The sequence below is a fragment of the Rasamsonia emersonii genome (assembly GCF_000968595.1).
Source record: "Rasamsonia emersonii CBS 393.64 chromosome Unknown ctg1118621760481, whole genome shotgun sequence".
NCBI lineage: Eukaryota > Fungi > Ascomycota > Eurotiomycetes > Eurotiales > Trichocomaceae > Rasamsonia > Rasamsonia emersonii.
In genome coordinates, this window is record NW_013562972.1 from 1 (window position 1) to 27,536 (window position 27,536).

Below are 27,536 nucleotides of genomic sequence, written 5' to 3' on the forward strand. Positions count from 1 at the left end.
GCGCGCCCACCGAATCCACTGCCTCCGTAAGCAGTGCGACTGCCATCGTACGGGTTCGAGGTACGCGATCCATCCGCTTTCCATGCTGGAGTACGGGAACCAGCGGCGCCACCCCAAGCTGGAGCTTCATTTGGCGTCAGCATCGTCATCACATTGGGTGCACAATGAAGGTGAAACCACTTACTTCTCGAGGAAAGAGCATTCCAAGCGGGAGTTCTGGAGGAGTCGGGAGCGCCCATAGGGGTACGCGAGCCATGCCAGCCGTCTCGTCCAGCTGACGGCGCTGCGGCCGATGGGATGCGTGATCCTTTGCCGCCACGAGACATATCGATGGTTTGACCAGTAATGGGACTGCAAGCAGGTCAGTAACCAGAATCGACATCATTTGAGAATGCAGAACTCACTCTTTGACTATGACCATGTCCCTCGTAACGTTAACCAGACTGCCTTTCGACTGCAGCTCGACTCGAACTTGGTCGCCTGTGGCATCTTTGACGATGCCTAGGAGACCCTTGTAACTACCTCTCCGTATAGAAACGGTCTTTCCGATGAGACGGTCGCGTCCAAATGTCTTAGGGGGAGGTGGCATAGCAGCCCGGTTCGGTGCGTTACGCAGTGCTGGATTCATCTTGGAGAGATCTGGCCCAGTGGCTCTGCCGCCTTTCGCCGCAACCGTGACGACATTAGTGGTTCGAACGACGAAGACACCCGTATTTTCCACCTGGTCTTTGTTGTGCACGAAGACGAACGAGCGATGGATGTGGAGGATCACTCCGGTCCGCTGCTCGCCGTAAATCTCCCGAACGGTATCACCGCGACGAATTTCCGCACCATTGCGATCAGTGGCTACTGACTCCCTTCGCAGTGGGACTTTGCTGGAGATTCTTGAGGGCAGAACATCTCGAACCGAACCGTTCTGGTCAATGACCCTCACAGACTCACGATCGACCTTAATCACACAAGCGACGGTGACAGCGCTAGAAGAAGCAAATTAGCATCGGAAGGATCTGTGAAAGGGAAACATCCAACTTACTCAAGCTGCACCAGATCATGCATGTCATAAGATCCAAGTTTTCCATCGACTCCAGATTCGGTTGAAAGTCTCAGATCCTTGCTGAAAACTGTGATTTCCTCCATGGTCGTGTCACTCAGGATGGTGACACTGTCGCCCTTGACCTGGACTACCATACCCAACTCATCCTGGTACCGACTGCCGCCGATAACCCTAACATGGTCACCTTCCCTGAAACGCTTCCGGAGCGACGACATCGGCGCATCTATCTTCTGTCCTTGATTCTCACCTTCCGTGACCTCCAACGTGACGATATCACCACGGGTGGACACGGTTCGACCAACGACGCCTTGCTGCTCTCCTCGGAACACTTCAACAAGGTCACCGGGGCGGTAAGCGTCCTCTTTGTTTGTGTTTTTGAGTGTTGTAGCCAAAGAAGCCAGGTCAAGATTTGAGGTTCCATCTTCGCCTCCTCGGGCGAACATGGTAACCTCCTCCAGCGTAGGGTTCACGTCCTTCGTAATTAGATGCTGAATCTTCATATCTTTGATCAGGAAACCATCCACATAGGTCTCGCCGAGGTAGTTCCATGACTTTCCGCCCAATGTGGTTGTTGACGAGAGATATTTGCTGTGCTTCTTTCGGGCTTCTGCTTCACTGAACAGACGCTGAGGCGGACGGTTAACGACACTGTTAGCACCACCAAACCTCTTCCTCTTTGCATCAGTCGCCGGTGCATTAGAGTCCTCGTTCAATCCATAGTCGAGGCGAGGTACAAGTCTGACCGTAACCACAAGGCCATTGGTCTCGACCTCCTCAATTTGGGCCAGATCTCCCTGGTACTTGCCACGCTTGATCCGCACCCAGCTACCGGGCAAGAGCTCTTCAGATTTCTTGACTCGCAGGAGATCCGGCATTTCTTTGACTGGAACCAAAACCATCTTCGACTTGGGGTAGACGTCTAACAGCCCATCCAAGGCTTCCAAGACATCTGCCTGTCTGCGAGCCTCCACGTAGACATAACCACTCATGGCTTTACCACGCTCGAAAGCGGAGATGATTTTCAATCCGTTTCGGGAACCTGGAGGACGCTGCTCCACGCGTTTCTGAATGGCGAGAACCACATCTCGCTCCTTTCCAGGCTTGCACCGAACACCCCAGATGCTCGGATCGTCAACACTCGGCAAGAGTAATCTCCTGGGGACGACTACCGCATCTGTCTTGGCCATACGGTTGCGTCCATATCGTTCCTTCAGGGCCTGGGCCTGCTTTTCGGCATCCATGCTCGCCTCGATCTCTCGTTGGCGATCGAGTTGTCTATGCCTGCGATCATCCGTTTCCACACCGGCGGGAAGAGCATCGATGTCGTCAGGATGCACATCGGCACCGAACCCGTCACCCATGTCATCCTCATCCTCTTCGACTTCTTCGTCGTCCTCATCGACACCAGCTTCTTCCTCGACGAAGAAGGAACGCAGACCCCGCCTTCTCCTCTTGCGTGGACGGCCCTGTGCAGACAAAGAAAAGAGTCAAGTCAGTTTTATATGCTAGGGGACATTAAGAAAACGAATGATTTCGCCCATTGGCTTACCGAAACTGCGTCTTCATCCTCCTCGTCTTCCTCCTCGTCTTCCTCTTCCTCTTCCTCCTCATCTTCTTCTTCGTCTTCATCGGCAGGTTGTTCTTCATCTTCCCCTTCCTCCTCCTGACCGCCACCTTCCTCGTCTTCTTCATTCGCACCGGCGTCGTCATCTCCACCATCACCGTTCACTTCATCATTAGGTCCATCTTCCTGTTGGCCTTCATCCTCCTCTACATCTTCATTTTCCGAGTCAACGGCAGGAGCCGGATTGAAGTCATCGTCCTCTTCTTCGGACCCGAAGTCCTGATCGAGGAAGTTACGCGACATGTTGGACTCAGGGACAAGTCGGATGAGAAAGCGGGACGGAGACTGTAGAAATCACGTTGCAGTACTGCAGTGATGAGAATTCGAGCTCAACTCTGTAGAAAAGGAAGAGATGTTGGTTTTATGTTCACCAATGCGTTGCTTGTGACGGACAAGAAAGTAGAGGAAACTGTGTGGCAAGTAGGACGGAGGTAGTGATAAAAGTCGTCGAGACGATAATTCGGGAGGCTGGGAGAAATAAAGCTTGGCTGAAGCGACTTGGGTGAGTCAGCGAGGCAGTTTTTTGTCTGACTGATTGTGGCGGGTCTCCTGTCCTCTGCAGCCAGGTAATGGTGGTTGCGATTGAGGACAGTGTTCTCCTTCCACTTTGCCGCAGCGCTCGATGCTACGCTCCCAGGCGAGCACCGTAATGGGGCACTGGATGCCACTGACGGACAGGATTCTGAGCGACCCAGCGCGAATATCTGAAGACGAAGTCGTGGGTGACCAGACAGCTGGTTGAAGGCGACTTCGATTCTGGCTGAGGAGAGCTGCGGTTTACATGGGCTGATGATGGTTGCGCTTGTGGCGGTTGTCCGCGGCCGTAATGCAAGTGAAGACGCCGCAGGGTTGGCCAATCAAAGAGCGCAAAAGCTAGCCGCATTCAATCGCCTCGCTCTGAAGACGAAGAAAAGAACTCGACTAAAAGTGGACCGATAAACAATGAGACGTCATTGAATATTCACAAAGGCCTTGAAATCCAGAAGCTTTTCGGATCCCCTAAAATTTTCTGCAGATGGCGTTTAATTAGAACAATACCTAGGTATATGTGCATTACTATTCTACTATTGTTAATGCCAGGTTATATGTATAACAATGTATACGAGTGACTGTATTCAGCTGAACCAGTGCTAAAAGTACACTTCTGCGCCGGATATTGATATCCAAAAGAACCAGTCAGAGAGAACAGCGAAAGACTAAGAGAACCACCCCGTCGATGTGGACGTCCATGTGGTCTAGCGTCACTCTAACCATGAGTCTTCAAGAAGGATAATGCAATGACACTCATGCAAAACTTGTCTACAAGGAAAAAACAACAACGACAAAAAGAAAAGAAAGGCTACAGAATTTTTGGAATCATAGCTTCATGCCGAACAACTGGTGCACCCGCAGACTCTGGCGCATGCTGAGATCCAGCATGATCTCCTCACTGCCACCGGGGATCGCGTATGCGCGGACGTCCCGGTAAAGCCTCTCAATCTTGCCTCCCTGGCCGCCCCGACTGTAGCTGAGACCGCCAAAGATCTGACTGGCCTCACGGGCGCAGAACTCGAAGGTTGTGGTGGCCTGGGCCTTGAGGCCTGCGATGGCTCCACCCAGCTTGAGCATCGCCTCTGTCTCATCCATCGACTGACACTGGTAGATGATATTCTCGAGCCAGTTATACGTAGCCTCAATCTGACGGGCCATGTGGGCCAGTTTCATCCGAATGACAGGATGATCGATCAGCCTCTTGCCAAAGGTACGGCGCTTGTGGGCGTATTTGACTGATTCCTCATAGCAAACGCGAGCAAAACGAATGCACTGGATGACGATACCGATCCGCTCGTGGTTGAAGTTCATCATAATCACTACCATACGGTCAGTAAGGTCGATCGCGTGGTCTGGCAATAATAACGGTCAGAGAGAGGAAAACCCACCCTTAAATCCCTGGTTCTCCTTGCCCAACAGGTTCTCAACAGGCACCTTGACATCTTCAAATGTGACATAGGTCGTGCCACTGCTCCAGACACCCTGGCAATCCATTCGGCGAGTGCTGACACCACCGTGTTCCCTCTCAATGAGCAGGACACTGATTCCGTTCATGCCAGGGCCCCCTGTGCGAACCGCAGTGGTGAAATAGTCGGCCCAGACACCGTTCGTAATCCACTTCTTCTCACCGTTGACGATGTAATACTTGCCGTCGGGAGTCAGCTTCGCCTCGCAGGTTATATTGGCAACATCACTGCCCGCATCAGGCTCAGTGATGGCAAGACAGATGCGCTTGTCACCGGCCAGGATGCCCGGCAAGATCCTCTCGACCAGGGATTTCTTGCCAAATCTGACGACGGGGGGACACCCGATACCGAAACCACCGATCAAATTCCAGACGAGACCTCCGCTAGCAGCACGAGAAATCTCGTCAGTGAGCAGCATCTCGTGGAAAAGGTCCCACTTCTCCGGTGGAACAGATTTGACCCGATTCTTCGTCAGATGTACTGGGTAGTGAGTACCCAGCAGACCAGCTAGGTAGCCTCTTTCACCCATCTGCTTGTATAGGTGATCTGGAATCTTCTTGGCTTCATCCCACTCCGTAACATAGGGCTCGATTTCCGATTCGACCCACTGACGAACTTCTTCGCGGAGGGCCGCATGAGTCTCATTGAAGTATGGTGAATGGTACTAAGGATTTTTTTTCCACCGTCAGCGAATCCCCCGCAGGTTGAAGGAACAGGAATCCAGCATATTTTCTGTAGGATAGCTTACCCCTTGGTACCAAGCAGGGTCTGCAAATGGAATGAGATCGCCGTACGGGTCCAGCGCGGCCTCTGATTTGGCGGGCTTTGCGTCGTTGAGCGCCTTTGTCTTGGAGGAGTCCTGCGTTGCAGCAGGGGTCGCTGGTGGCGAAGGAGGAGCGGCGGCTTTCTTGGAGTCAAGAGATCCGATCTGCAATTGTCCCTTGTACTTCTTCAAGATGCCCTCATTGTGATATTTCCAGAATTGCTTCGAGGCGTCTTTCCCCGCCACGCGCTGGAGAACTGTACCGGGAGAGAAATCAGCAACGGACGCAAATCGCTAGGGCGCGGAGACACCGGAGTAAACTCACTCTTCTTTCCACCTAGATCGCACCAAGCAAAATATGTCAGCCAGCAAATCCACATGAAATCTAATCCTCTGGAGCTTACCTGGATGTTCATCCTGGAACTTGGTCAGGTCGTAAACATCCTCGTCGATGACAACCCAGAGGCTGTCCGGCTTGTTATGCGATGCTACGTCGTCTTTGGTGAATGTTTTCGACATTGTGATTCTCGCCTCGTAAAACTAGGATCTGAGCAAGGATCGGCCTGTGAAGAGGGAGAGGGACGGGGGTCAAGGTTTCCAGGGAACGGCGGAGGAAGTGTTAAAAAAATGCAACGGCGGATCTTTAATAGTTAAATATATACCACGATAACTGCGCATTTCACATTCCTCTGGGGCCAGAGAAATACTAACGAGGGCCGGCTGTTCGGGGTTGCAGATGGAATAATTTGGGGAATCTTCACATGCTTGCCGTCTGCGCATCCGTCAGCGGGACCCCTCGGCCGACAAATGGCCGGGGCGTGACAAGGTCACCAGAACGGAGTTAGGTGTTAGTTAGTACCTATGGCAGTAAGCGACGCATGCAAAAACGTCCCACCAGCCCCGGTCGTCTCGGAATAATCAACAGCCCAGCGTGTTAGGGCCTGATAAGCGCTTCCTACTCCGGAGTACCTCTGCACGTTGCTGCGGCGTCGGCAGTTGCTGTTTCCAAAACAGGAAAATGCCGAGGTTCACCAGGATCGCAGGAGCCACATGCCACGTGACACCGGGCTTAGCTGGCGACGGGAGCGAGCCAGCGGCAAGAGTGCTGTTATAGGCAAGTGACTCGTGAGGATCGGCCCTTCCATGTGAAGACGAGGCGAATCGACCGCCTTGTTCTCCGTGATGACAAATTAGGCAGTTGTGATTGCAGCGCTCTCAAGCAGACCCCTTACATTCTTATTACTTAGCGGGTAGGTCGTCGGCCACATGACTGAGGACACGTGAGATGAGATTACTCTGATGTAAGCCAGCCAGAGCTGGAAGGGCGACAAAAGACATTACGAAGTGCTTTAATAACGAAGGCAACTAGAATATAGGGATATAATTCAAACCGCAGTGGCTAAAGTCTGCTGCCCCAGATACATGCCCGACAGATGCAAAGTAACTCTAGTCATACACACAGGATCTAGCATACGCTGCCCAACAGCAGCTCACATTGCATCTCCAGGAAGCCCTCTAATCCTCTTCCATATGGTCTGTCTCGTAGTCAAACTCGTGGGGGACCGGGCATCTTCCCCGCCTCTTCGTCTTCATCCACTGCCGTCAACACGCCTGCTGCCAGAGCAGCTCCGGTGGGAGCGCCCGCTCCAGTCCGCTCCGCGCCTCGCTGGGGGGTCTGGAACGTAGGGACGCCAGCCGCGGCCGCCTGGAGGCGGTCCTGGAGCGTCTCCGGTGCTGCTGCTTGTCGGCCCTCCGTACTGGCCCGTAGCTCAATAGTTTCCCGCGGTTCTTCAGGCTTTTTATCCAACACGACGACGACTCCTCCCGTGGGCTGCAACGCAGTTAGTCCAAAGGAACTTCTACTCTCATAGATCCTGTGCAAGGAAAGACTTACCCTCTTGACGGGTTCATATCTCGGGTCGGGGAAAGTCAGGAATTTCAACTGAGCCGGAAGCACTCGCGACATGTTCTCGAGTTCATACCCGACCTTCTCCTTCTCCACCTTCTTCTTCTGGGCGTCCGCCGCTTCCTTGTCCTCCTTGGCCTCTTCTTCACCCTTCGCGGTGCCCTCATCTGTTTCCATCTTCTCGGGCAACTGACCGGAGACCTTCGGGGTAGTAGGCGTCTGGTCAATATCCATGCTCTCCCGCCGTTGTTGCTTTTCGCGACGCTGTGCACGCCGCTTCGCCTGCACCGTCGTGGACAAAACAGCCGTTTTGACCTTCTCTGGAGCCTCGTCGGCCTTGACCTGTTGTTCAGGCGGGTAATCAAACAGGCTAGGTCGGGTGTTGCTGTGGAACTTAAAGACTGGCACCTCCAGCTTCTGGTCAACGCCGATAACAGCCGTTGGCGTGAAGCTGAGAGAAAGGAAGTGTGCCAGAGGGAACCAATACCAGTATTGCGTAAAGACAGCCGCCCCGACAATTCCTGGCATGTTGAGATTTCCAGTCTGAGTCTGCAGGCTAATGGTGCAGTTTCGCCCACCAGCGTCGATGATACCGAGGGCAAGAGCACATCCGAACTTGGCCATGGCATCTTCGTGTCGGTCTCCAATCATCTTCATCATGGTCTTGCGAATCGTGCCAACCTTGGGGTTCATCGTCTCATTTTGTTGGATCAGGACCATGGCCAAGGCGATCAGGGCTCCTTGTCTCACGAAGTCGGTTGGATCTTTCAGCATAGGTTCCAAAAGATCGACAGCCTCATCCAAGCCGGTGCCAGCACAGGAGATACCGAGGGCCATTGCAGCACCATACCGCACATGCGGGTTGTATGATTCGGAGAGCAACTCAACCATACGCGGCACGCTCTGATACTTTCTGAAGAGGATGAAGCCCAAGCTCAACACGGCCACTCTCCGGACGTCGTCGTTAACATCGCTAACGGCGACGTGGAGGAGCTTCCGGACGGCTTTGTTGCTTCCAGTACCGCAATATGCCAGCGCGATGGCCATGATACCACCATAGCGGAGTGTTGGATCCGGATCACCAAGCAACCCGTTGATCAGTTCATCAGCAGCTTCCTGACGACCGTACATGATGAGTGCCATGCCCATGGCCAGACCCCGCACGATTTTCTCGTGCTGGGTCTCGTGAGCATATTGCACCATCTCCTGCAAAGCATTCATGTTTCCGGTTCCCAACATGACGAGACCCATCGCAAGACCAACTGCCTCGCCGTTGAGGGCAGAGTCGGTGTAGAGAACACTCTTAAGGTCTTCCCAAATGCCTTCATCACCAGTCGCCATGCCTGCAACACCCAGGCCCAGAGCACCACCATGCTGAACGACTTCTTCCGTAGCTTTCTTGAAATGATCCCGAATAAACTCGACAGCCGAGCCACCGTGGTTTGCATAGATCAATCCGAACGCGTAGAGGGATCCTCCTTGACTGTAAACAGAACCAGTGCTTCCGACGCCGGAGATATGCTCCTTTGGCAAATAGGGAGTGAGTAGTCTCTGCCCTTGCGTTAAATTGCCACGATGAATCACACCGAGAGCTGCAGTTGCTGTGAACTTTGACCAGTTCACAGCCTTTCCAAGCCATTCTAGGTTATCCCGGAAGAATTTGTCATGGGTGGTTCCGGCATGCATGAACGCATTGGAAAGCGTGACAGCGGTGTGGAAAATAGAGTTCCTAGCTTCCAGGCTGTCTCGGACCTTGTTGAGGATCGCGATGTCGGCTTTGTTATTGCGGTACAGGAACTCAAGGTTTAGTTGAATGGTTTTGACACCGTCAAGAATGTCGCGGATCGCTTTGAATGCATTACGGGCCTCCTCTGAAAGCTTCTCTCCATTGGCACCCAAGGATCTAGGGGACGACTGATTCTGTAACAGAGGATCTGATTCTTTTGCGTCGTTTTCGTTTCTTTCCGCGTTGTTTGCGGCGTCACCCTCTTGTACGAGCTCTGCAATCTCCTGGCTGACCTTTTTCAGGAACTCCTGCGTGCTATTGTCATAAAGATCAAAGGAAATTTGATAAGCCACAGCGAGCGATCTCGCATCACCCTTCTGGACGAGCTGACGTAAAATATCTGTTGCCATAGAGTGCTCATTCAGATAAACAACGCACTTGGCGATTGAAAAGTAATCCGGTGAAGGAATCTCGTTCAAAAGCTCTAGAATGAGCTTCAGAATCTGCCCAGCAACGAAAAATGTCAGCAAATGGAAATCATCAATAGAACCAAAGGTGACAAACCTCATTGCGGAAACCCCGTTCCTGAAGGACACCCATACAGATATCCAGCACATACTCCATCAATTCTTCACACCGTCTTGAAGACTCCCCTTGCTGTTTCTCGTCCTCTCTGCAACGCAGGATCGCTCTTCGGAGAACATCTAAGTTCTTTGCCTCGATTGCTATGCCGACAACTTGGCGATAGCGTTTCTGACGGAAGCATTGTTCGAACAGTCGTTCAATGACAGCTTGAAGCTGACCCTGAACCCCTCTCTTGACGACCAGAGGGACCTCCACCTGCTTCACGTTTGCATTCTCGCCGCCGGGATAAGAGGTATCAACATTGGAATCCTCCTGTCGAGAGAGCAACGATTTTGAAGGCAGGGTGGACTGTGAAAAGGGGGTTATCGGAGATGTAAGGCTCGCAGACGTACTCGTGGCGCCGTTCGATGTAGTGGGAAATGCGGCGTTAAGATTCACTGGAGTTTCGCCAACACTGGGCTTATGGCTCGCTGAGAGGGCGATAAAGGTATCCACGCATTTTGCTAGAATAAAAAGTTAGTCATACCAAAAGGTCTATGATGGATCCAGGCAGTTTACCAATAATGGTCTCTTCAAACTCGCCGCCGTTATCCAAGTTCAAGAGCTTCCCAGCTCCCAGAGCAAACACCATACTCTCGTTATATTCCTGAAGATGGTAGTACACTTTCGAGGCGACCAAGGCAGCGAGCTCGCGCTCAGGAAACGTTTCATCTTCATACAGTGCCTCTCTGGAAAACGATCACTGTTAAGCCACATTCTTGTCTCGCAAAGACTAGATAGCAGATAGAAATCGCAGACAACTAAGACAGACTTCTGGAGCTTATGACATACATTTGAGGAATAGCATCCACGATATCCGGCCAGAGCACATCGACTTCGGCATCTAGAGTTTTCAAGGCGAACACTTTGAGCTCGGGGTCGGGCTCCGAGAGAAAGCCAACCAGGCCGGCGGCGTTAGTAAGGCCAACCATCTCTTCGCGCGCTCTAAGATGTCAATATATCGACGGAAGTAGCTGGTTTGAATATCGGATCCCCGGTGCCTCCACCGGAGCGATGAGGCGATGTGAGCTGGTCGCAGATAGCTCCGAAAGCGCGGGAGAGCTTGAAAAGGAGGTCGAGCTCTAGGACAACAGAAAGAAGTCACCTAAACTGGTGTTTAAGTGACTAGAACAGGGTGGAAGAAGATGGATTCAAATGAGTGGGAAGGTTGAGTTTGCAAGCTCTAGGCGCGAGGCACACGTCAACGCCGGAGCTGACCACGAGTGGTTCCTGCAGAAGCCCCTACTGGCGTCACGTGACATTACACTTGCGCTGGGCCCGCCTCGGGCAACACGGGCCAGGCCCAGCACAGCTCGAGCAAGAGGTCACAAGCTCGACGGAGTAGCTGGATCTGCTTCACTACTACCTGTCTGTCATGCGCTTGCGCAACGCGCAGGTCATGAGGAAGGTTGGCTCACATTTATGTTTCGGGTGTGATTTCCTTTACACTGCGCGTTTTCTTTTTCGAGAATATTTCTAAGGTTTTGGCGCTGTGTTTGTGCCCTTGCGGACTTGTTCAAAATAAACAAGCTGTCGTTTTAACTGTTGTACGCTGGCGTACAGAGAAATAGAAGCAATATAACTTCGTCAGGATGTCAACGCTCTTCTCCTATTCGGATATACCGCTCCCGGACAGGCGCAACGCGCCTGTGCCTCTCGAGGCGTCTATGCAACACAATGATCCATTCCTCTACGTCGAGCGTCAAGCGCGACATCTCCAACAGAATATACAGAGTCTCCTCGATGCCCAAAGTGAGGGCTTGCTCGCTGGTCTCTCTGGCCCTCGTAACGACGAGGCCTTTTCTAATGGAAGTTCGACGCCCACGGTTTCTGGAGTCAGTAGCCCCAAAGGGGCGCCAACAATACCTGTCAGGCAGCCCCCGAAGAAAAAGATCGGCCTGCGCGCTGCACGCAAGGGTATTCTGAGGTCTATGCATGAGTTGCTGAGTGTCAAGGAGGAGGAAAAGAGAATAATTGCGGCGCGAATACAAGAACGACGAGATGCCATAAGGGAAGTGGATACGTTCATTACCAAGCAACAAGGTCTCCAAAAGACGATATCGGACATCCAGAATGGTCGTGATGGACAAAGGACCGGTGAGCTGAAAAAGGAAGCTCGAAATTTGGAACGGGAGATCGAGGAATTGGAGCATAAGCTCTCAGAAATGAGGGCTAGATACCGCCACGTCGTCCAGGAGATCTCGTACACTGAGAACTCCGTGGAGGCGAAGCTGTCCTCTTACAAGAATTCCCTGTCCCTTCTTGAATCTGAAGTCAGACAGTATTTGCAAAATCCGCCTTTGGAACCATTACCGTCGACGCCCGCCGAGTCATCTTTTTATTCCTTGAATCCCAAGCGGCGTACACTGGAGATGGCGCGAGAACACTGGAGAACCGAACAGGCAGAATTAAGAAAGAGACAGCGGGGAGTTGATGCGGAGATAAGAGCGCTGGAGGAAGGCGGACCCGTGTGGCAAAGCGTGATTGCCGAAGTTTCCAACTTTGAGAAGCGGTTGAAGGAGGAGATGCAGCGCTCTATCGGACCTGGGTCTGCCGAGGCTCGTGGAGGTAATGTTGAAGAAGCTCGGGATAGAGCGAAGAAGATCATTGAGGACATGGATGAAACGGCCAATCGACTCGAAGAGAAACTCGACCTCGCGGAAGAAAAGAACTGGAGGTTACTTGTTTGTTGCATCGGCGCTGAGCTAGAAGCTTTCAAGGAAGCAAGAGCAATGCTTCTCGATACGTTTCACTTGTCAGAGGAGGAGAACAAACAGACGACCGAAGTGGACAAAAATAACGTAAAAGGCCGTGAAGGCGGGGAAGCTGCTGCTGATGATTCTGTCAGTGAGGATCATGCAGACGAACCACCAGCAGATCTGTTGAGAGATATAAGCCCATCGCCCCGCCACGGGGCTATGAGATCAGAGGACGAAGATGACGGACCGGACCCCGCATGGCTGCTTTCTGATACTTAGTCTCGCATCTTCATGAATGACACTTGATGGCATTTCTACATGATTTTTACAGATGATAATGCGTATCCTAATGTATGTCCTGGGCTTGTAGATCATCGATAACTTAATCTAGTGGACTGGGATCAAATGCCAAGATAATCTAATTATTAGCGTGTCGGAGCTCCACCACTCTTCCGTCGTAGTTTAACTGACGTAGAACTGCTGACAACGAAGCCTATGAGGGCAACGCCCTCAGTTCCTTCATCGACGACTCTTCCCTGATGGATGTTGGCAGGCTGATCCGGACCCAGTCGGAGTGCTTGCGATGAGCCTGCCGTCGCCAACGTTCTCATTTGCCATTCCTTCTGTGTACGATAGTACTCGGCTTGAATGCCGCCTCTTCCACCCAAAGCAGCATGGACGACAACAACCCACTGGAACCTGGACAAAGAGAGGCGCTATCGTAGCTCATCCTTACGCCCCTCTTGGAGGATGCTGTGACGACCCTGTGGTACACTCCGTTGCTGGGCAGCTCCTGCAGCTGGGATATATCGTGTGCACGTTCAACTTCCGGTAAATGGCTCCGGCGAACCCGATCCCAAGGAACTGGTCATGTCTTCATGGATATCATTACAATAGGGAGCGTACTGTTTACTGATACCGGCTTCTTCTGCACAGGGGAGCAGGCGACTCCGAAGGACGGACTAGTTGGACAGCGAAGCCTGAGGTGGGAGACTATGTCTCAGTGTACGGTTTCATGCTAGAATACCTCCGCAGGTTGGACATGCATCCATCTTCCAGAAATAGGCCAGACGATCAACATGATCAGGGTTCAGCAGCCTCAGGAGCTAGGAACGACCAAGGCAAGGAGCCATCCTGGGAGATTGAGTTGATACTAGGCGGATATTCGTACGGTTCCATGATTGCATCGCATCTCCCTAAAGTTGAGGATGTCTTGAATCTTTTCGCCAATCCTTCCGATTCATCTCCAGCGAAACTTATCTCTTTAAAAGCAAAGGAGTTGTCGAAGGCCTGGAACCAAGAGCATCTCAAGCAGACCCCGGAAAGCGCAAGTGGCGCAAACAGAATGACAGTGCCAAAGATTTCCTATCTATTGGTGTCTCCTATTCTGCCACCTGTCTCGCTGTTTGTGACAATGTTCTCCCGTGTGTCGTTCATCTCTGGAATGAGCCCCGGTCTCTCTCTCCAAGGGGCGCATGTGCCGACACCATCGCCTGACGAACAGCTCCGCACATATCCTACCTTGGTCATCTATGGCACGAGTGATATTTTTACCCCGCACAAGAAGATACGGAGATGGGTGGACACACTACGTAATGTGCCCGGCAGCAAGATCGAGAGTCGAGAAATCGAAGGGGCGGGGCACTTCTGGGTCGAGCGCGATACGGAGCCGCAGATGAGACGGGCGCTGAGAGAGTGGCTGGCTCATAGGCGGTAGCATTCGCGTATGGATCTGAGAAAAGCGGCACCTTTTTTTTTTCGTTCTTAGATAAAGTATGCCCAGGCAATAGGGATAGAGGTTTCTTGATGTAGAGTTGAACACGCGGATGAAAGATCAGCTTAGAAGAGCATTGAGAAAGACTATATCCACATTTGCTCCCATGACCCAGCCAGCGAGCCGGGGTAATATCGAAAGAGGGGCCTCGTGGACTCTGCAATGCAACCCAAGAATTAGGATACTTGGGCGCCCGATACGGAGTACCTACCCTACCTAAAATAGACGTTTCGATCTAGGCTGCATCTTGTATCTACAGTACCTACATACACTCAGAAGGGACTGAACTAATTCTCATTATTCTAGTTAGGACTATGTTCAGTAATATAAAATATCTGGACAATAAAATCTACATCGTACTGTAGAGGCTGGTGGGAAAAGATGACGCAATGGATGCCCATCACTGTGCGCGGTGAGTCAGCGGCCGCGGAATCTGCACCCCGCCAAAGGCCCAACTGCTCCGTAACTTCCCCGCGTGATGCAAGGGCCGCCTAATTGCTTGCCGGCACGGGCCTTAGTTGGGACTTGGACTCTTTAGTTCGCTCACTTCAGCGGGCGATCGACGGGCCCCCGGCCTCGGCCTCGTGACATGCCATTCCCAACAAAATAAGCAGCACTCTTCCCTTCAACTACCCACACATCCACAAAATTGGTCCCTTTTCTTGCATACTTCCCCCTTTTATGATTTAATCAGTTCCTGTCGGATGGGTTGCAAGTCATCCCAGCTGAAGGCTCTGTGCACGAGCCAAGCATGACACCCATCCGCGATCCTTCCGCTATTCATTCGCAGTTGCATCGCAAAAGTAGTGTCCAAAATGAGACGGCAAATCCCTCCGAATCGTGGCAACATGGCAGTCTGGGGAAACGGACCTCCATTGCCGCCATCTCGTCGTTGGTTCGCGACTCCGTGACATGGGCGGGAGAGGCGCTTAGCGCTTATCGTGATGGATCCTCCAAGGAGGAACGGGAGAGGAAATTGCGACTGGAGGAGCGAAAGCAGATCCTGTACCTGAAGATGCGCAATGTGAGTGTGTGGATGATATTGATAATGGCAAGTTCTGACTAATGTATTTTGTGTCTCACAGGCCATGTCCTTTGATGAGTGGCGGAGCTGCGCGTGCGAGCTGGACGAACTCGAAGGGAACAATGCCTGGAAGCAGACGTTTGAATCGGACGAATACAACCCGCGGCTTGTCTGGGAACGCATGAAGCAGCTGGAGGAGGCACGGATCAGCTGTGATATAAGCAGGATGGTGTTTCTAGTCCGCACGGCATTGAGTCGCGACCTTGGCGGCATGTGTAACGCCAGTCTCTACCGGCATGCACATGTGGGTACGAAGAATTTGATCGATCAATACATTACCACTGCACTCGACACAATCTCGACCCTCGTGGATCTGTCCGGTAGCGACCGCTGCGACCTGTCGGAGATGCGGTATATTCTCGACCAACTCCTGACGGCTCGTCAAGCCTTTGGCCGAAGTGCTCTGCTACTGTCTGGTGGTGCCACGTACGGCATGTGCCATATTGGCGTGCTTAAGGCGCTTTGTGAGGCCGGACTCGTGCCCCGCGTGGTGTCCGGGGCGTCAGCAGGTAGCATCGTAGCCGCTGTATTCTGCACCCATACCTACGATGAGCTCCCGGCCATCTTGGATCGCTTTGCTTATGGTGACCTTGCCGTCTTCGAGCCGGAAGGACAGCAGGAATCCGCATTGCAGAAAGTAGCAAGGTTGCTCAAGTATGGGTCATTCTATGAAATTCGCCATCTGGAACGAGTGATGCGAAACTGGCTGGGGGATATGACCTTTCAGGAGGCTTACAACCGGACCAGAAAGGTCCTGAATATATGTATCTCCAGCGCTGGTCCTTACGAACTTCCCAGGCTGCTAAACTATATCACCGCGCCTAATGTGCTCATCTGGTCTGCAGTGTAAGCGAGAGACTCCCCTTTCACTTGTCCTGAGTCCGTTTCCCTGATGATTCTGACTCTCTACAGCGCCGTTTCTTGTTCTGTGCCGGTCGTGTTTTCCCCGTCTGTTCTCATGGCAAAGGATCCGTTAACTGGAGAAGCGGTCCCTTGGCACGACGATCGCCGCCAGTGGATTGATGGCTCCGTCGACGGCGATGTGCCAATGACCCGCCTGGCGGAGATGTTTAACGTAAACCATTTCATTGTATCCCAAGTGAATCCGCATGTTGTGCCTTTCCTTGCGAAAGACGATGGTCCTGGCAGCGATTCGAGTCGACGGCCGTGGTTAGCTACATTGACAAGCCTGGCAAAGGAAGAAGCCCTCCACCGGATGGGCGTGCTGTCCCAGATGGGTATTTTCCCGAACGGGTTCACCAAGGCAGCATCTATTCTTAGCCAGAAGTATTCGGGAGACATTAATATCTTCCCAGAGATCCTCTATACACATATTCCACGCATACTCAAGAATCCCACGACCGAATTCATGTTGCAGGCATGTCTGAGTGGCGAGAGAGCGACGTGGCCTAAGATAGCTCGCATTAGGAATCATGTTGCTATCGAACTTGCTCTTGATTCAGCAGTCCAGACAATGCGGGCCCGGGTCGCCCTTAGTCCCGGACCAGTGGTAGCTTTGGGCGCCCCGACTTGGAGCCGAGAGAGGAGTCGCAAGCTACCCCGACGAAGAAGCTCTTATAGCCATGAGTCGGATAGATTGAAGGCCGGGAGAGCGACACCGAGTCGTCGCTCCAGTGTACCACTGAGAAAAGCTCGCAGTTCCATGTCTATAGAATGTGTGCCGTTTGAACAGCCGCCTAGTCCGGTTGCCTTTCGCCAGCAGGTGAAGGGACCAGCTGAGAGAGGACAAAGTACCGACCAGTCCCAGCCCCCTGCCGAATCGCATTTCACTGTTGTCTCTGACAGTGAGGATGAGACGGCGTTGTCTCCCGTCACACGACGGCCGCTTGCTGTGCATAGTACTACCTGGACTCCTTCGTCGACTCGCCCTGGGTCGCCTCGTTCGAGCAGAGCGAGCCCTGTCAGGTCGCGTCGGCCGTCTGTGACCAAGGTGGTCGCACTGCCTGCAAGGCCGCATGCCTTATAGGTCCCGGCCCTGCCATCGCCAATGTGAAAGCGACATATCCGTGTTCGAATTAATTGACCTCCAGGCGGATGCATGCCGTTGCACCCGAAAGCCTTTCAACCAGGGTCTCGCAGAGCGATCAGCAGATTGCTCGACATATTATTCGATACCAATAGTTTGGTCGCGAGCGTCAATTGATTTCTTCCTATTGGAGCAATGTCCTGTCGGCTCAGCGACTGCAGCGACCGTGGTCACGAGACTTGGTCACCCATGTAGAGGGGGCTGAGGAGGTGAGGGGCGACCCCCAATAGAGTAATAGTTCACGCTCGGCAGGAATGGACCCTGGACACTTGCTGAGACCAAGCTTTGTCCCACCCTGCGTGAGGACACGAAGAGGGCTCTGGTTTTACTTCATATTACGGCCCTACAGTGTTGAAATGCCGGAAATCTATGCATCACGACCTCGCTTCTTGAGAAATCACACAGCTTTCTATGCGGGGGATCATCCGCAGACGACGTGATACCGAGTTGGATTGCGATACTCGTGCTGTTGCCTGCGAATCTCTGTCGGGTTCAGAGGGCAACATTTGTCATACTTGTGTTACACCTGTGCATGTGCATCGACTGCATCTCTCCTTTTCTGATTCCCTCACTTTTATTTCTTTACCTATTCTTTTTTTTTCAGCTTGCATGTTCTGCATTGGATAGAGGCATGAATTGCACAATCGGCGTTGGGTTGCCAACAAAGCATCCTTGTTTTTGGGAGACAGGCGGCAAACGATATTCGAGCATTTCCAATCAGCAAATACCAGCGACGGGGAAACGATCTAGAGGAACCCTAGGATGGATGATGTGCTTTCAGATGCCTGTATCGTTTCTTTTCCTTGTGAATAGTTGCAAGTCGGCGCCAACTGAGTTGGTGGATGTATATAACTAGCCCTTCATTTTTAAGAGATCTGGGAGACGGTATATACTTGCGGGGCAAGGCTTCCACCCCCAGGCTGATCAAGATGACTGTGACAGTATGGGAGCACGGATGATCGCCATTGCCATCTCCAGACTCGCAGTCTAGTCTGCAGGATCCAGAGGGAGGCCTTCTTTTCGGCCTAGCGAATACTGACTCAGACGGAGGATTGATTATCAGTAAATAGTGTATTTATTATTAGGCTGGTCTCTGCAGATACCACTGTTTACCTGCAGAGTTGTCCACTTAGGCAGGGTTAGAGGCAGGTCCAGAACAATAGCAATTAATTAATCGTCTGTACTACCTTACAGCGGCCTATGAAAGTGCTGCGCCGCAAGGTTGCACTTGTCGTCTTCGCAGGCAGGCTAGATGCTGGCTAGAAATTAAGTCATGCCCTTGACTGGCTGACCCTCACTTCCATCCATGTAAACGCGCAGGATTAATAATTGCGAACTGAAATAGCCCTCCGCCCTGGGCATAGTCTGCCTTGGGCGTTTCAAGCCCATGTACTCCGGATCTAAACAAGCTTGGAGGGACAGCAAGATCCAATTTTAGCACTGGCCTGACTCGACAACGCGACCGGCTGGTCTGGAGGATGACCGGCCATTGGCCTGCGGGGTTGGCTGGACAGGCGGTTAGATGCAGCACGGCGGGTGGCACAGATAGCTGCAGCTCTCTATCTTTGGCCTTGCATACTGGATCGCACTGCCATCTACGCGTCTAACGACAGCTGTGATTGTTATCTCTGGCCAGAATCAGTTCTGTGCCACATGAACTACCGGCATCTTGCCCAGTCCCAGGCTGCCTCCGCATCTCTTCATCATGAAGGCAGCCTCGCGGCTTCACGAACCGACCGAACGAAGGCACCGGACCTTGCTCCCCGCACTAGCCTGCAAAGCGCCTTGCGACCTCGTTGGCGGACTGTCGCAGACTCACGGGCAATCGCCGCGTCAGATCTACAGTTGACAGGCACACGATACCCACCATGGCGCTTAGCTGGCTTGGCCTGCGACCTACGATTCTAAAATTGTCCAGGGTCTGGATGTCGAGGTTGGCCTGCGCCAGACTGTCAATATGGATAGTGCAACGTTCATGGCCATCGTCGCTGCAGACCCCTGCTGTTGTGTCGCGCTTCTATTTCAGACACAGCGCTTGATTTATCGATCTCCGGACGAGACGAGCTTATAACTACGAACCAGACCACACCCCGAAGAAACGAAACATCGAGCCACTCGATCTACCTTCTTTTAGTTGTTTCCTGCCCTTTCTTTGCGGGCTGTTGCTTGGATGGTTTGATCGTTTCTTTGCTCTTTCTTCGGTTCTCCGCTGTCAGGCTGTGAGCGAGGCCTTGGCTGGTCCTTGCATTCACAGCCTTCCTTCCTATCGCGAGAATAGGTTGACTCAAAAACACCTGTTCTCTTCTCCTCCATATATCGACGGACTTAAGGCGTTGCTTATTCATGACAGTCTCGTGACTCAAATGTGGAATCTCTAGAACATCCTTGAGTTCGTCTAGCGTTTCCCCTCAATGGAATTGGATTTTGACGAGCGTGAATTCTGACTATACATTTATTAACAGCGGAATATTTGCCTGAAACCTCTAGTCTGGTTGTTTGTTAAGACTCTTCCCTCTACGATTTCGAGTTTTTTTCCGTCCTGGTTCCCTTAAGTGCGTGTGAATTTGGTAGACCAATGGCCAGCCTCGTCAACAGCTCCCTCGATCTTCTCCGCAGACGCAAGACACAGAAACATCCCCAACTTCATGCCCGATGGGGGGATGTGAGCATCTCCGCTCCCACCGAGGGAGCCTGGACGCAGTTTAACAATCCATATCAACGCGAGAAGGTGAATTATGGGCCTGGCTTTGTTCCCGGCTGCAGCGCGGATGATGATAATTCTTCCGACGGGGAAGAGGCCTCCCAGGAGAGCCGCTCTAAGAAGAGCGTTCTCAAGTCTCGCCGTCTCACACGCATTCTAGCACCGTCGACCCTCAACACGACTAGTTCAAAGAAATCGCAAGAGAGAGAGAACCAGACCGGATTTGAGTACAAGCCTGTCCGTCCCGACTATGCACAGGAGGTCGCAGAGAACGTCGATAAACAAAACGTCCCTCGCTTTCGCTACGTGCCTGCCAGTCAAAATTATCTACGTGATCTCGTAACAGACCTCCAACCAGAGACAGAGGCGGTGAATCTTCAACCAGCCCGAAGCCGGTCATGTGAACCTCCAGCTGTCACTCTTGACGAGCAGAGTCTGAGATTACAGCCCCGAGGGGTGCAGGAGACAATGGGCAGAGACTATCGGCGGGGCCTATCATCTTCTACCATGCCAAGACGAACTTCTCACGATAGCAATGTTTCTGGCGTGCGAGAGGAAGAGCGAGTCAAGCAGAAGAAAAAGACTGGGTCGTCTCTTCAACGATCGCAATCGACCATGAAGCCGCGTCGTCCGATGACACTGACGATGGTGTCAGACCCAGACGATTTGTGGTAAAGCAATTCAAAGACGGTCGAAATGAAAATTACGATTTCCTTTCTGTATCAGAGAATGAGGTGTTGGTGGAGTCTTCCTATCAGACTGGATTCTCGCTGGGCAGGTTGCCTGGCTTGAGGATCTGTTCCTCTCTATTTATTTTCCTTTTTCGGGAGGTGGGTCGGCGTCGGTTGCATTGTTAATAATATACCTAGAATAGTATCCATTAAGAAATAAAATCCGAGATGGCCATGGTTCGACTGTGTCTCATTCGCGGGATTGGGCTCGCAAGTCTTCTCCAGGCCATGACGGCATAGGAACGTCGATAAGATCCGCGCCCAACTTAAAATGCGGGACTATATACACACATCTTCGACATTGAAAATGTACCGTCACATATTTTATTTTTGACTTCTTGACTCTTTTGATATAATTTCTATTGCTTCTACGTACATGGGATCTATATAGTTCCGACATTCCCTGTGCCACAGATTACCTGATCAATCAGTTTGATCTATATATTTAGCGTCATCTCGTACATACTACCTATCTACGTGTTGGACAACATGCCCGGTGCAGAATCTATCATCCAACTCAGGTGTAAATGCAAGGTGAGTGTGGCAATATACAGCCTATATTCCAAATAGCTGCTAATATGTCTATTAGAATGATCCCTGGGGTAGAAAGGGCCACCACTCCCTGGCCGCCCGACTAGCGTCCAACACTCCCGGGACGGACTTTAAGATTGACGAAAATCAGTATTACTCTGAGGTGAACACAGTGCATTTTTCTCTGTTGTTGTGTCCTAATCACTGATAGATGGTGGATTAGATGTGGATGGGAACGTATCCCAGCGTGCTGTCCTACGTGCTCTCTACCGGGGAGCCGCTCGGGGATTTTCTGAAGAAGAATCCGGATCTGCTTGGCAAGTCCGTTGTGGACAAGTTTGGGCCTGATTTACCATTCCTACCCAAGGTGAGATCAACGATCCTGCCATGATGATATGGCGATCTTGGCTGATTGCTAATGGGCTAGATCCTTTCCATGGACAAAGCCCTCCCGCTGCAGATCCACCCCGATCGAGAGCTGGCCAAGAAGCTGCACGAGAAAGACCCGCAGAAATTCACCGACACCAACCACAAGCCCGAGATTGCGGTGGCGCTGTCCAAGTTCGAGCTCTTCGCGGGATGGAAGCCGCTGAACGACCTGACCCTGCTGTTCCAGCTGAAGCCGCTGCAGCGCTTCATGCCTGGGCCGACCAATTTCAACGACGAGACGCTCAAGCGCGTGGCCCAGAACCTGCTCGAGGCGCCCGACAATGTCGTCGCGGAGACGGTGAACGCGCTCATCGAGATGCCCGAGTCGGCCTTTGGCAAGTACCCCTACATCCCGAGCATGCTGGATCGGGTGCGGCGGCAGTACTCGGACGTTGACAACGGCAACCTCGTCGCGGTGGTGTGCATGAACTACATGACACTGAACCCGGGCGACTCGGTGTACGTGCCTGCGGACGGGATCCACGCGTACCTGTCCGGGGACATTGTCGAGTGCATGGCGCGGTCGGACAACGTGCTCAACACGGGGTTCTGTCCGCGGGCGGAGCGCGACAACGTGGCGCTGTTCACCGAGGCGCTGAGTTTCTGGCCGCACGCCCCGGACGAGGCGCTGCTGGGCCGACACCCGAGCGACAAGGCGGAGAAGGGCAAGACGGTCGAGTACGCGCCGCCCATCAGCGAGTTCCACGTGCTGGCCACACATCTGGGCGCGGAGGAGAAGGAGGTCATCAAGCCGATCAACGGGCCCAGCATCATGGTCGTCACGAGCGGCGACGGCCGCATGCACGCGGGCGGCAAGACGATCGAGCTGAAGGAGGGCTATGTGTTTTTTGTCGGGCAGGGCGTGGGCATCGAGTTTGAGTCGCCTGTCAATGGCATGGCGATTTATCGGGCGTATGTGGAGTGATTGTCGGTAGATAGAGGACAAAATTGAAAATTAGTCGCAGAGATGAATTTGTCAGCTGTAGAGAAAATGAAGTCTTCATGCCTGTTCAGTTTACTTGAGTGTCGAGATCAGGATTGTTTGGTATTCTCCTGCGTAGCTACAGATACAGTATTAGTAGATATGTCTCCGGCGATGATCGATCATGTGACGTCATTAAATGCATTAAATGTTTTGCAATCCCTTGAAAAAGCACAGAAAGTAGAATTTCTTCCTAGCATATACCGTACTGGTCACTAGTGTCTCGATTCCAGATCACTCCAGACATATTCATAATTGACGTAGAGGAGCATACTAGCTGCAGCATCATTAATCATTATCATGCCCTATCTACTCCGTACTGCTAGTATAGTATGTTTGATAGCAAAAAATAGAATTCCTAGATCGATCGACTAAATTAGGCCCGGCCAGCAAATCGAGCATCGACAGCCAACCAATCCGTTTCATCCACGGCGGCCCGGCGCTTCGAGGCCCGCCAGCAGCACATCGTCTTGTAACAGTTGCAGAGAATGCTATTTTCGTCTGCAGAAGACTGACCGACTACTCGGATGGACAAACTTTATCTATCTTCAGTCCAACTAAATCAGCCTAACCAGGTATCCGCCGTATCAGACTCGACCTTCCCTGCATGTCATAGCGCGCATAACGCTTCTCCTCTCCAGTAAGAAATCGTACAGTCACGAGCATGGCACGTAGCGTTGGTCCTCGACCGATCTAGCTGCTTGCCTAGGGACGTCCGTACATACTAATAATGGTAATCGTGTATCTCAAAATAACCCTTCCCCGCGCCATATGAAACGATGGTCTGTCTCCAGCAGTTGTTTAGTTTATGCTTGCTTGCCTGTCTGCTTGCTTGCTCAGTCGGGAAATTAATACTTAGAAAATGCTGTCTGTCTGCTTGTTCTTGAATTTGCTTGCTTCGCTTGTTCCCTCGCATGAGTCCTACAGTACTGTGCTGTACATACTACTGCATAGCTGTCCGTCCCGCTGTGGATCTCCACCGATCCTCCAAACTGTGACTACATCACAATCTTACACCTACTTCTCAAAACGATGCTGTTATGATACGGTCTCCCTTCTGAGAAGGATCCTCGACTCTCGAGATCTCTCTCCACTCATGATCGTCGACGAAGCATAACCGAGTATAGAGCGCGGCCATGGCTTCACACACCTTCCCCTCGACCACCTCCCTCTCTCAGACGTTCGCTCTGGCTCTGGTAGCCAGCACATTTGCTCCCCTTACCCTCGCCCAGAATCTAGGAACCGATGCCCCCGCCAACGGAACAGATCCCTCGCCGGCCAGCAGCGGGGACGCGGCGGCTGAGAACGCTGCCGGAGCAGCAGGGGCTGAGAACAGCGGTCTGTCCAAGACGAGCCAGACCATTATCGGGGTTGTCGTGGGGGTTGTTGTTCTGGTAGCAAGTAAGAAGTCTACTAGACAAAAAAAACTGAAAACAAGAACAGTAGTATTGACACTCTGATCGACAGTCATCGCTGCAATCCTGTTCTTCCTCGCCAAGAAGCGACAATGGGACCGACAAGCGAAACGCTACGAAGCTATGAATGCTTATCGCTCGTCAGCCAAATACCATAATGCCAGGGCTGGTCGATACCACGAATTGTCCCTAAGACAGCACCGACGATGGGCTGGCGCGTCCGTGGTGGCCGACAGTCCCGAGACAAGCGCGGTGAAGAAGAGCCCGCCGGTCGAGCCTCTCCTGCCCGTGTACGATCCATCGACGTACCATCGACATCAGCTGAGTTCGGGATATGGATATGGCTATGATCGGGGTGCCTCCTTCGACTTGTCCAGGGCACCGTGCTCGAACGAGGTATTCGTCGACTATACCAGCAACAACAGCAACAACAACAACATCTGCTGCTGCTGCTGCTGCTGCTGCTGCTGCTATGCCGTCAAATCAACCTCACTACTCGGACACAACCACCACTACGACTCCCACTGCTGCTGCTACTACCACCACCAGCAGTGTCGCACCACCACCTTATTCTTCACACATGACGAACTCTGGATCTAGTAACGGTAGCTCGGAAACACAGTCTCCTCCACCTGCTGTCGAATCGGGCTCAGGCTCAGATTCAGGCCCTCGACCGCCACGACGTCCGAAGCCTGTTCTTGCGCGGCTGATCACTGATCTATAAGATGATCTGGGAATGGACATATTCAGACACCTATTTCTCCTCATACGACGACCATTGATACCTCTCGAAGAGGTATGCAAGACAGACAGACAGACAGCATCAAACAAAAACTCCACAGGTTGGATGATTATCTACCGTCGACGCGTCGACATAAAGTACAATAGTGCAGGCACACGTACATACATCATGGCACTGCCTTACATCACTTTTGTGATCTACTACTCAGTCAGTCTTCACCCTGATTCGAGGGATCGAAACTCTTTATATCACCAATGGAGTCTTCTTTTTTTTTCTGGGGAGGGTTCTGAGAATTTAAGCATTGGAGTTAGGATGGATGGTTTAAACGGTTTACGGTTAATGTCTCATCTGTGTTATGTTTATGTTATGTGTATAGGTTGGTGGCATTTTACATTTATACATTATATATTGTCCTTATGTATGTTGCATTGCCATGCTGGATAGGATGAATAGAAATAAAAAAAGATTTGGTTAAAGGAGCCTCCTTGTCTTGTTTGCTTGGATAATATAGGCAATGCCGGCATTGTTACAAACATGCCAGAGTCCACCGTCGAAGCCTATGTGATCGAGGAATTGTACCGCAATTCTACAAAAAGAAATTCAACTCGAGGGATTACCCCCCACATATCTGGATATGCTTAATCTGCGGAACTTTACCAGCAACAAAGCAGACAACGTTCATCTATGGTATTTGGGAAATCCATAAGGCGCATGTCAGACATTAATGACCAGAAACCACGGAATATGCTGGTCTACAAAGACAACCAAGAGAGGGGTGGTCTGGATTGACTTTGATCGCGGTGATGCGTCCAGTACCATGAAGATCAGTTGACGGATAGGCAGAAGGAACTCTGAAGGAGGAGGATGCCTGTGAAGTTGCAGTGCTTTTGTGAGATATATAATTGTCTCTTTTTATGGAGATTAGAACCCTAAAATTAAGTCCTCAACAGAATCTTTTTATTTGACGTGAGTTGAGTATCCAATCACTTTCTGTTATATAAGCTCAATGAAAGACAGATTCCACATGAACTCTAGCCAGGTTGCGACTCACAGTAACTTGATAAGAAAATAATTATACTCTGTACCCCAACACAAGATGATCTTGCGATGGATGGTCAGGGATCGGGACCATCGTCTTATGGGAATCATCAACGATCCTCCTCATCAAATGGATTTAATCTAATAAACTCACTGCCACCCTCCAGCGCGGAATAACGGGCGTTTCTACTGGATGATATCCAAGCGGGGGAGCTAAAAGCTACCGTTCCTAGAACTCCGTACGAACCTCAACGTTGCTTGCTGCCCCGGATCGACGATTCCACATGACAGACAGCAAGCAACACTGCCTAGTGCAGTCAATGCCACCTCGACCTCCCTATCTTCCCAGTCTGCTTATCAAGGACGATTGACTGATCACCGGATGCAGGTCGAGTCAGTCGACTCGTGACAACGCTCGGATTGACGGTGGTAGCCGCCAGCCCCCAGTGGAGATCGCCAGTTCAGCTGCCACTTAGCACTCTGACTAAGAAGAACCCATGTCCCGTCGCGCACATGAGGACGCGACGCGCCAGTAGATCACGGCTAGGGTCGGTTGGAGAAGAGCGCCTCTTCACAGTCCTCTGTATGCAGCATAAGAGCGAACGATCTGAGCATAATTCAGCCTCGACGAACGTTCTGGATGCTGAACGTCGCCGTTAGACGCCCTTATCGAGGCTGGTCGTCTCCCGACGCTCCACGTCGAGGGGCTGTTATTCCAACGTGTTAGCAGAGGCGTCCGTGTCACTGTCAACTCGGCCCTCAGCGGGGCTGTCAAGGTTTAGATCCCGCTCGCGATCACGCAAAGACTGAAAGTTGTTGGGCTTATCGGCTTTGCGGCGGGTGCAAGCTAGCATCTTGCTTGGGACCGCGCAGCCAGTCCTCCGCCGCCCTTTGCAGCAGTCGGCAGCTTAGGATCCGATGGCCGGCGTTGGCCTCCGTAACGGGCGATTAGATCGTTATCTGATTGGCGTTGGGCGCGTTGTGTTGGATCGTGATGTTGCGCCTCAAGCAGATAACCGCGGCCATGTCTACGAGTATCTTTCGTTGGAAGGTTGCTACGATGGTTTTTCAGTTCGAAGTGCCACGGACATTGCAGGTACTATGCACATATACAGACATACTAACAGAAAAAGCCAGATCACGGCAGTTGGAGCGGCATCGTAGACGGCCTCGACAAGCACATCCATGCTCTCTAATATAGTTGCCGACCGGAGCATTTACCGGCGCTTCTAGAGACAAACGAACTTGCCGCGGAGGGAACCTAGCAGGCTGACAGCTGAGTCGATCGTACCGCGTCTAGAGGATAGAGGAGCTTGTCGTCTGGCACCGCCGGGGTCATTGGCTGCGTCTCGTCCATGGACAGACGAAGTCGACAACAAGGACCGCTGGACAAAGCTCAAAAGAGCCTTACACAGTACAGCCCAGATGGACAAGGGCGAGGCTTTCTCATTTGACCTAGCCCCTCCCCCATGCAGTTAACCTGCTAGGCTGGCTCGGTTGGTGGCGGCTGTTTTGCGTTGGATGTCCTACGATGCAATGGTGCTTGGCTGCGCCGCAAACTCCCCCAGCCTGCTTCGGCAATCCCTCCCCCCTCCTCGTTGACCTGTGCCCATCATCGCAGCGTGGAAAAAAAAAACAATATCCTGTGCACCCGCCGTCCGGTCCCAAA

At 52.1% G+C, this 27,536-nt stretch overlaps 8 protein-coding genes across 8 annotated transcripts; 5 read left to right on the forward strand and 3 right to left on the reverse strand.

Moving 5' to 3' along the window:
- Positions 1 to 11: 11 nt before the first annotated feature.
- T310_6966 (Transcription initiation protein spt5) lies at positions 12 to 2,921 on the reverse strand (the record flags this gene model as incomplete). The annotated part of the gene is made up of 5 exons (XM_013470223.1): positions 12 to 118; positions 185 to 351; positions 405 to 977; positions 1,034 to 2,520; positions 2,604 to 2,921. Coding segments are annotated over 5 exons (2,652 nt in total), but the record flags the coding sequence as incomplete, so codon positions are not given.
- A 1,113-nt stretch (positions 2,922 to 4,034) lies between these two features.
- Positions 4,035 to 5,957, reverse strand: T310_6967 (Long-chain-acyl-CoA dehydrogenase; the record flags this gene model as incomplete). The annotated part of the gene is made up of 4 exons (XM_013470224.1): positions 4,035 to 4,528; positions 4,598 to 5,339; positions 5,424 to 5,695; positions 5,843 to 5,957. 4 exons carry the CDS (start codon positions 5,955 to 5,957, stop codon positions 4,035 to 4,037), a joined length of 1,623 nt encoding a protein of 540 aa, XP_013325678.1.
- Positions 5,958 to 6,984: 1,027 nt separating this feature from the next.
- T310_6968 (Proteasome endopeptidase complex) lies at positions 6,985 to 10,626 on the reverse strand (the record flags this gene model as incomplete). Its single annotated transcript, XM_013470225.1, has 5 exons — positions 6,985 to 7,269; positions 7,333 to 9,573; positions 9,635 to 10,158; positions 10,214 to 10,383; positions 10,487 to 10,626. 5 exons carry the CDS (start codon positions 10,624 to 10,626, stop codon positions 6,985 to 6,987), a joined length of 3,360 nt encoding a protein of 1,119 aa, XP_013325679.1.
- Positions 10,627 to 11,286: 660 nt separating this feature from the next.
- Positions 11,287 to 14,110, forward strand: T310_6969 (uncharacterized protein; the record flags this gene model as incomplete). The annotated part of the gene is made up of 4 exons (XM_013470226.1): positions 11,287 to 12,541; positions 12,725 to 12,744; positions 12,947 to 13,224; positions 13,330 to 14,110. The coding sequence occupies 4 exons, from the start codon at positions 11,287 to 11,289 to the stop codon at positions 14,108 to 14,110; spliced, it is 2,334 nt and encodes a 777-aa protein (XP_013325680.1).
- A 438-nt stretch (positions 14,111 to 14,548) lies between these two features.
- T310_6970 (Patatin family phospholipase) lies at positions 14,549 to 17,238 on the forward strand (the record flags this gene model as incomplete). Its single annotated transcript, XM_013470227.1, has 4 exons — positions 14,549 to 14,572; positions 14,862 to 15,191; positions 15,253 to 16,097; positions 16,164 to 17,238. The coding sequence occupies 4 exons, from the start codon at positions 14,549 to 14,551 to the stop codon at positions 17,236 to 17,238; spliced, it is 2,274 nt and encodes a 757-aa protein (XP_013325681.1).
- Positions 17,239 to 19,873: 2,635 nt separating this feature from the next.
- T310_6971 (uncharacterized protein) lies at positions 19,874 to 20,674 on the forward strand (the record flags this gene model as incomplete). The annotated part of the gene is made up of 1 exon (XM_013470228.1): positions 19,874 to 20,674. The coding sequence occupies one exon, from the start codon at positions 19,874 to 19,876 to the stop codon at positions 20,672 to 20,674; it is 801 nt and encodes a 266-aa protein (XP_013325682.1).
- A 545-nt stretch (positions 20,675 to 21,219) lies between these two features.
- Positions 21,220 to 22,713, forward strand: T310_6972 (Mannose-6-phosphate isomerase; the record flags this gene model as incomplete). Its single annotated transcript, XM_013470229.1, has 5 exons — positions 21,220 to 21,264; positions 21,320 to 21,424; positions 21,485 to 21,628; positions 21,689 to 22,602; positions 22,656 to 22,713. 5 exons carry the CDS (start codon positions 21,220 to 21,222, stop codon positions 22,711 to 22,713), a joined length of 1,266 nt encoding a protein of 421 aa, XP_013325683.1.
- Positions 22,714 to 23,808: 1,095 nt separating this feature from the next.
- Positions 23,809 to 24,811, forward strand: T310_6973 (uncharacterized protein; the record flags this gene model as incomplete). Its single annotated transcript, XM_013470230.1, has 3 exons — positions 23,809 to 24,073; positions 24,140 to 24,442; positions 24,513 to 24,811. 3 exons carry the CDS (start codon positions 23,809 to 23,811, stop codon positions 24,809 to 24,811), a joined length of 867 nt encoding a protein of 288 aa, XP_013325684.1.
- Between the last annotated feature and the right edge of the window lie 2,725 nt (positions 24,812 to 27,536).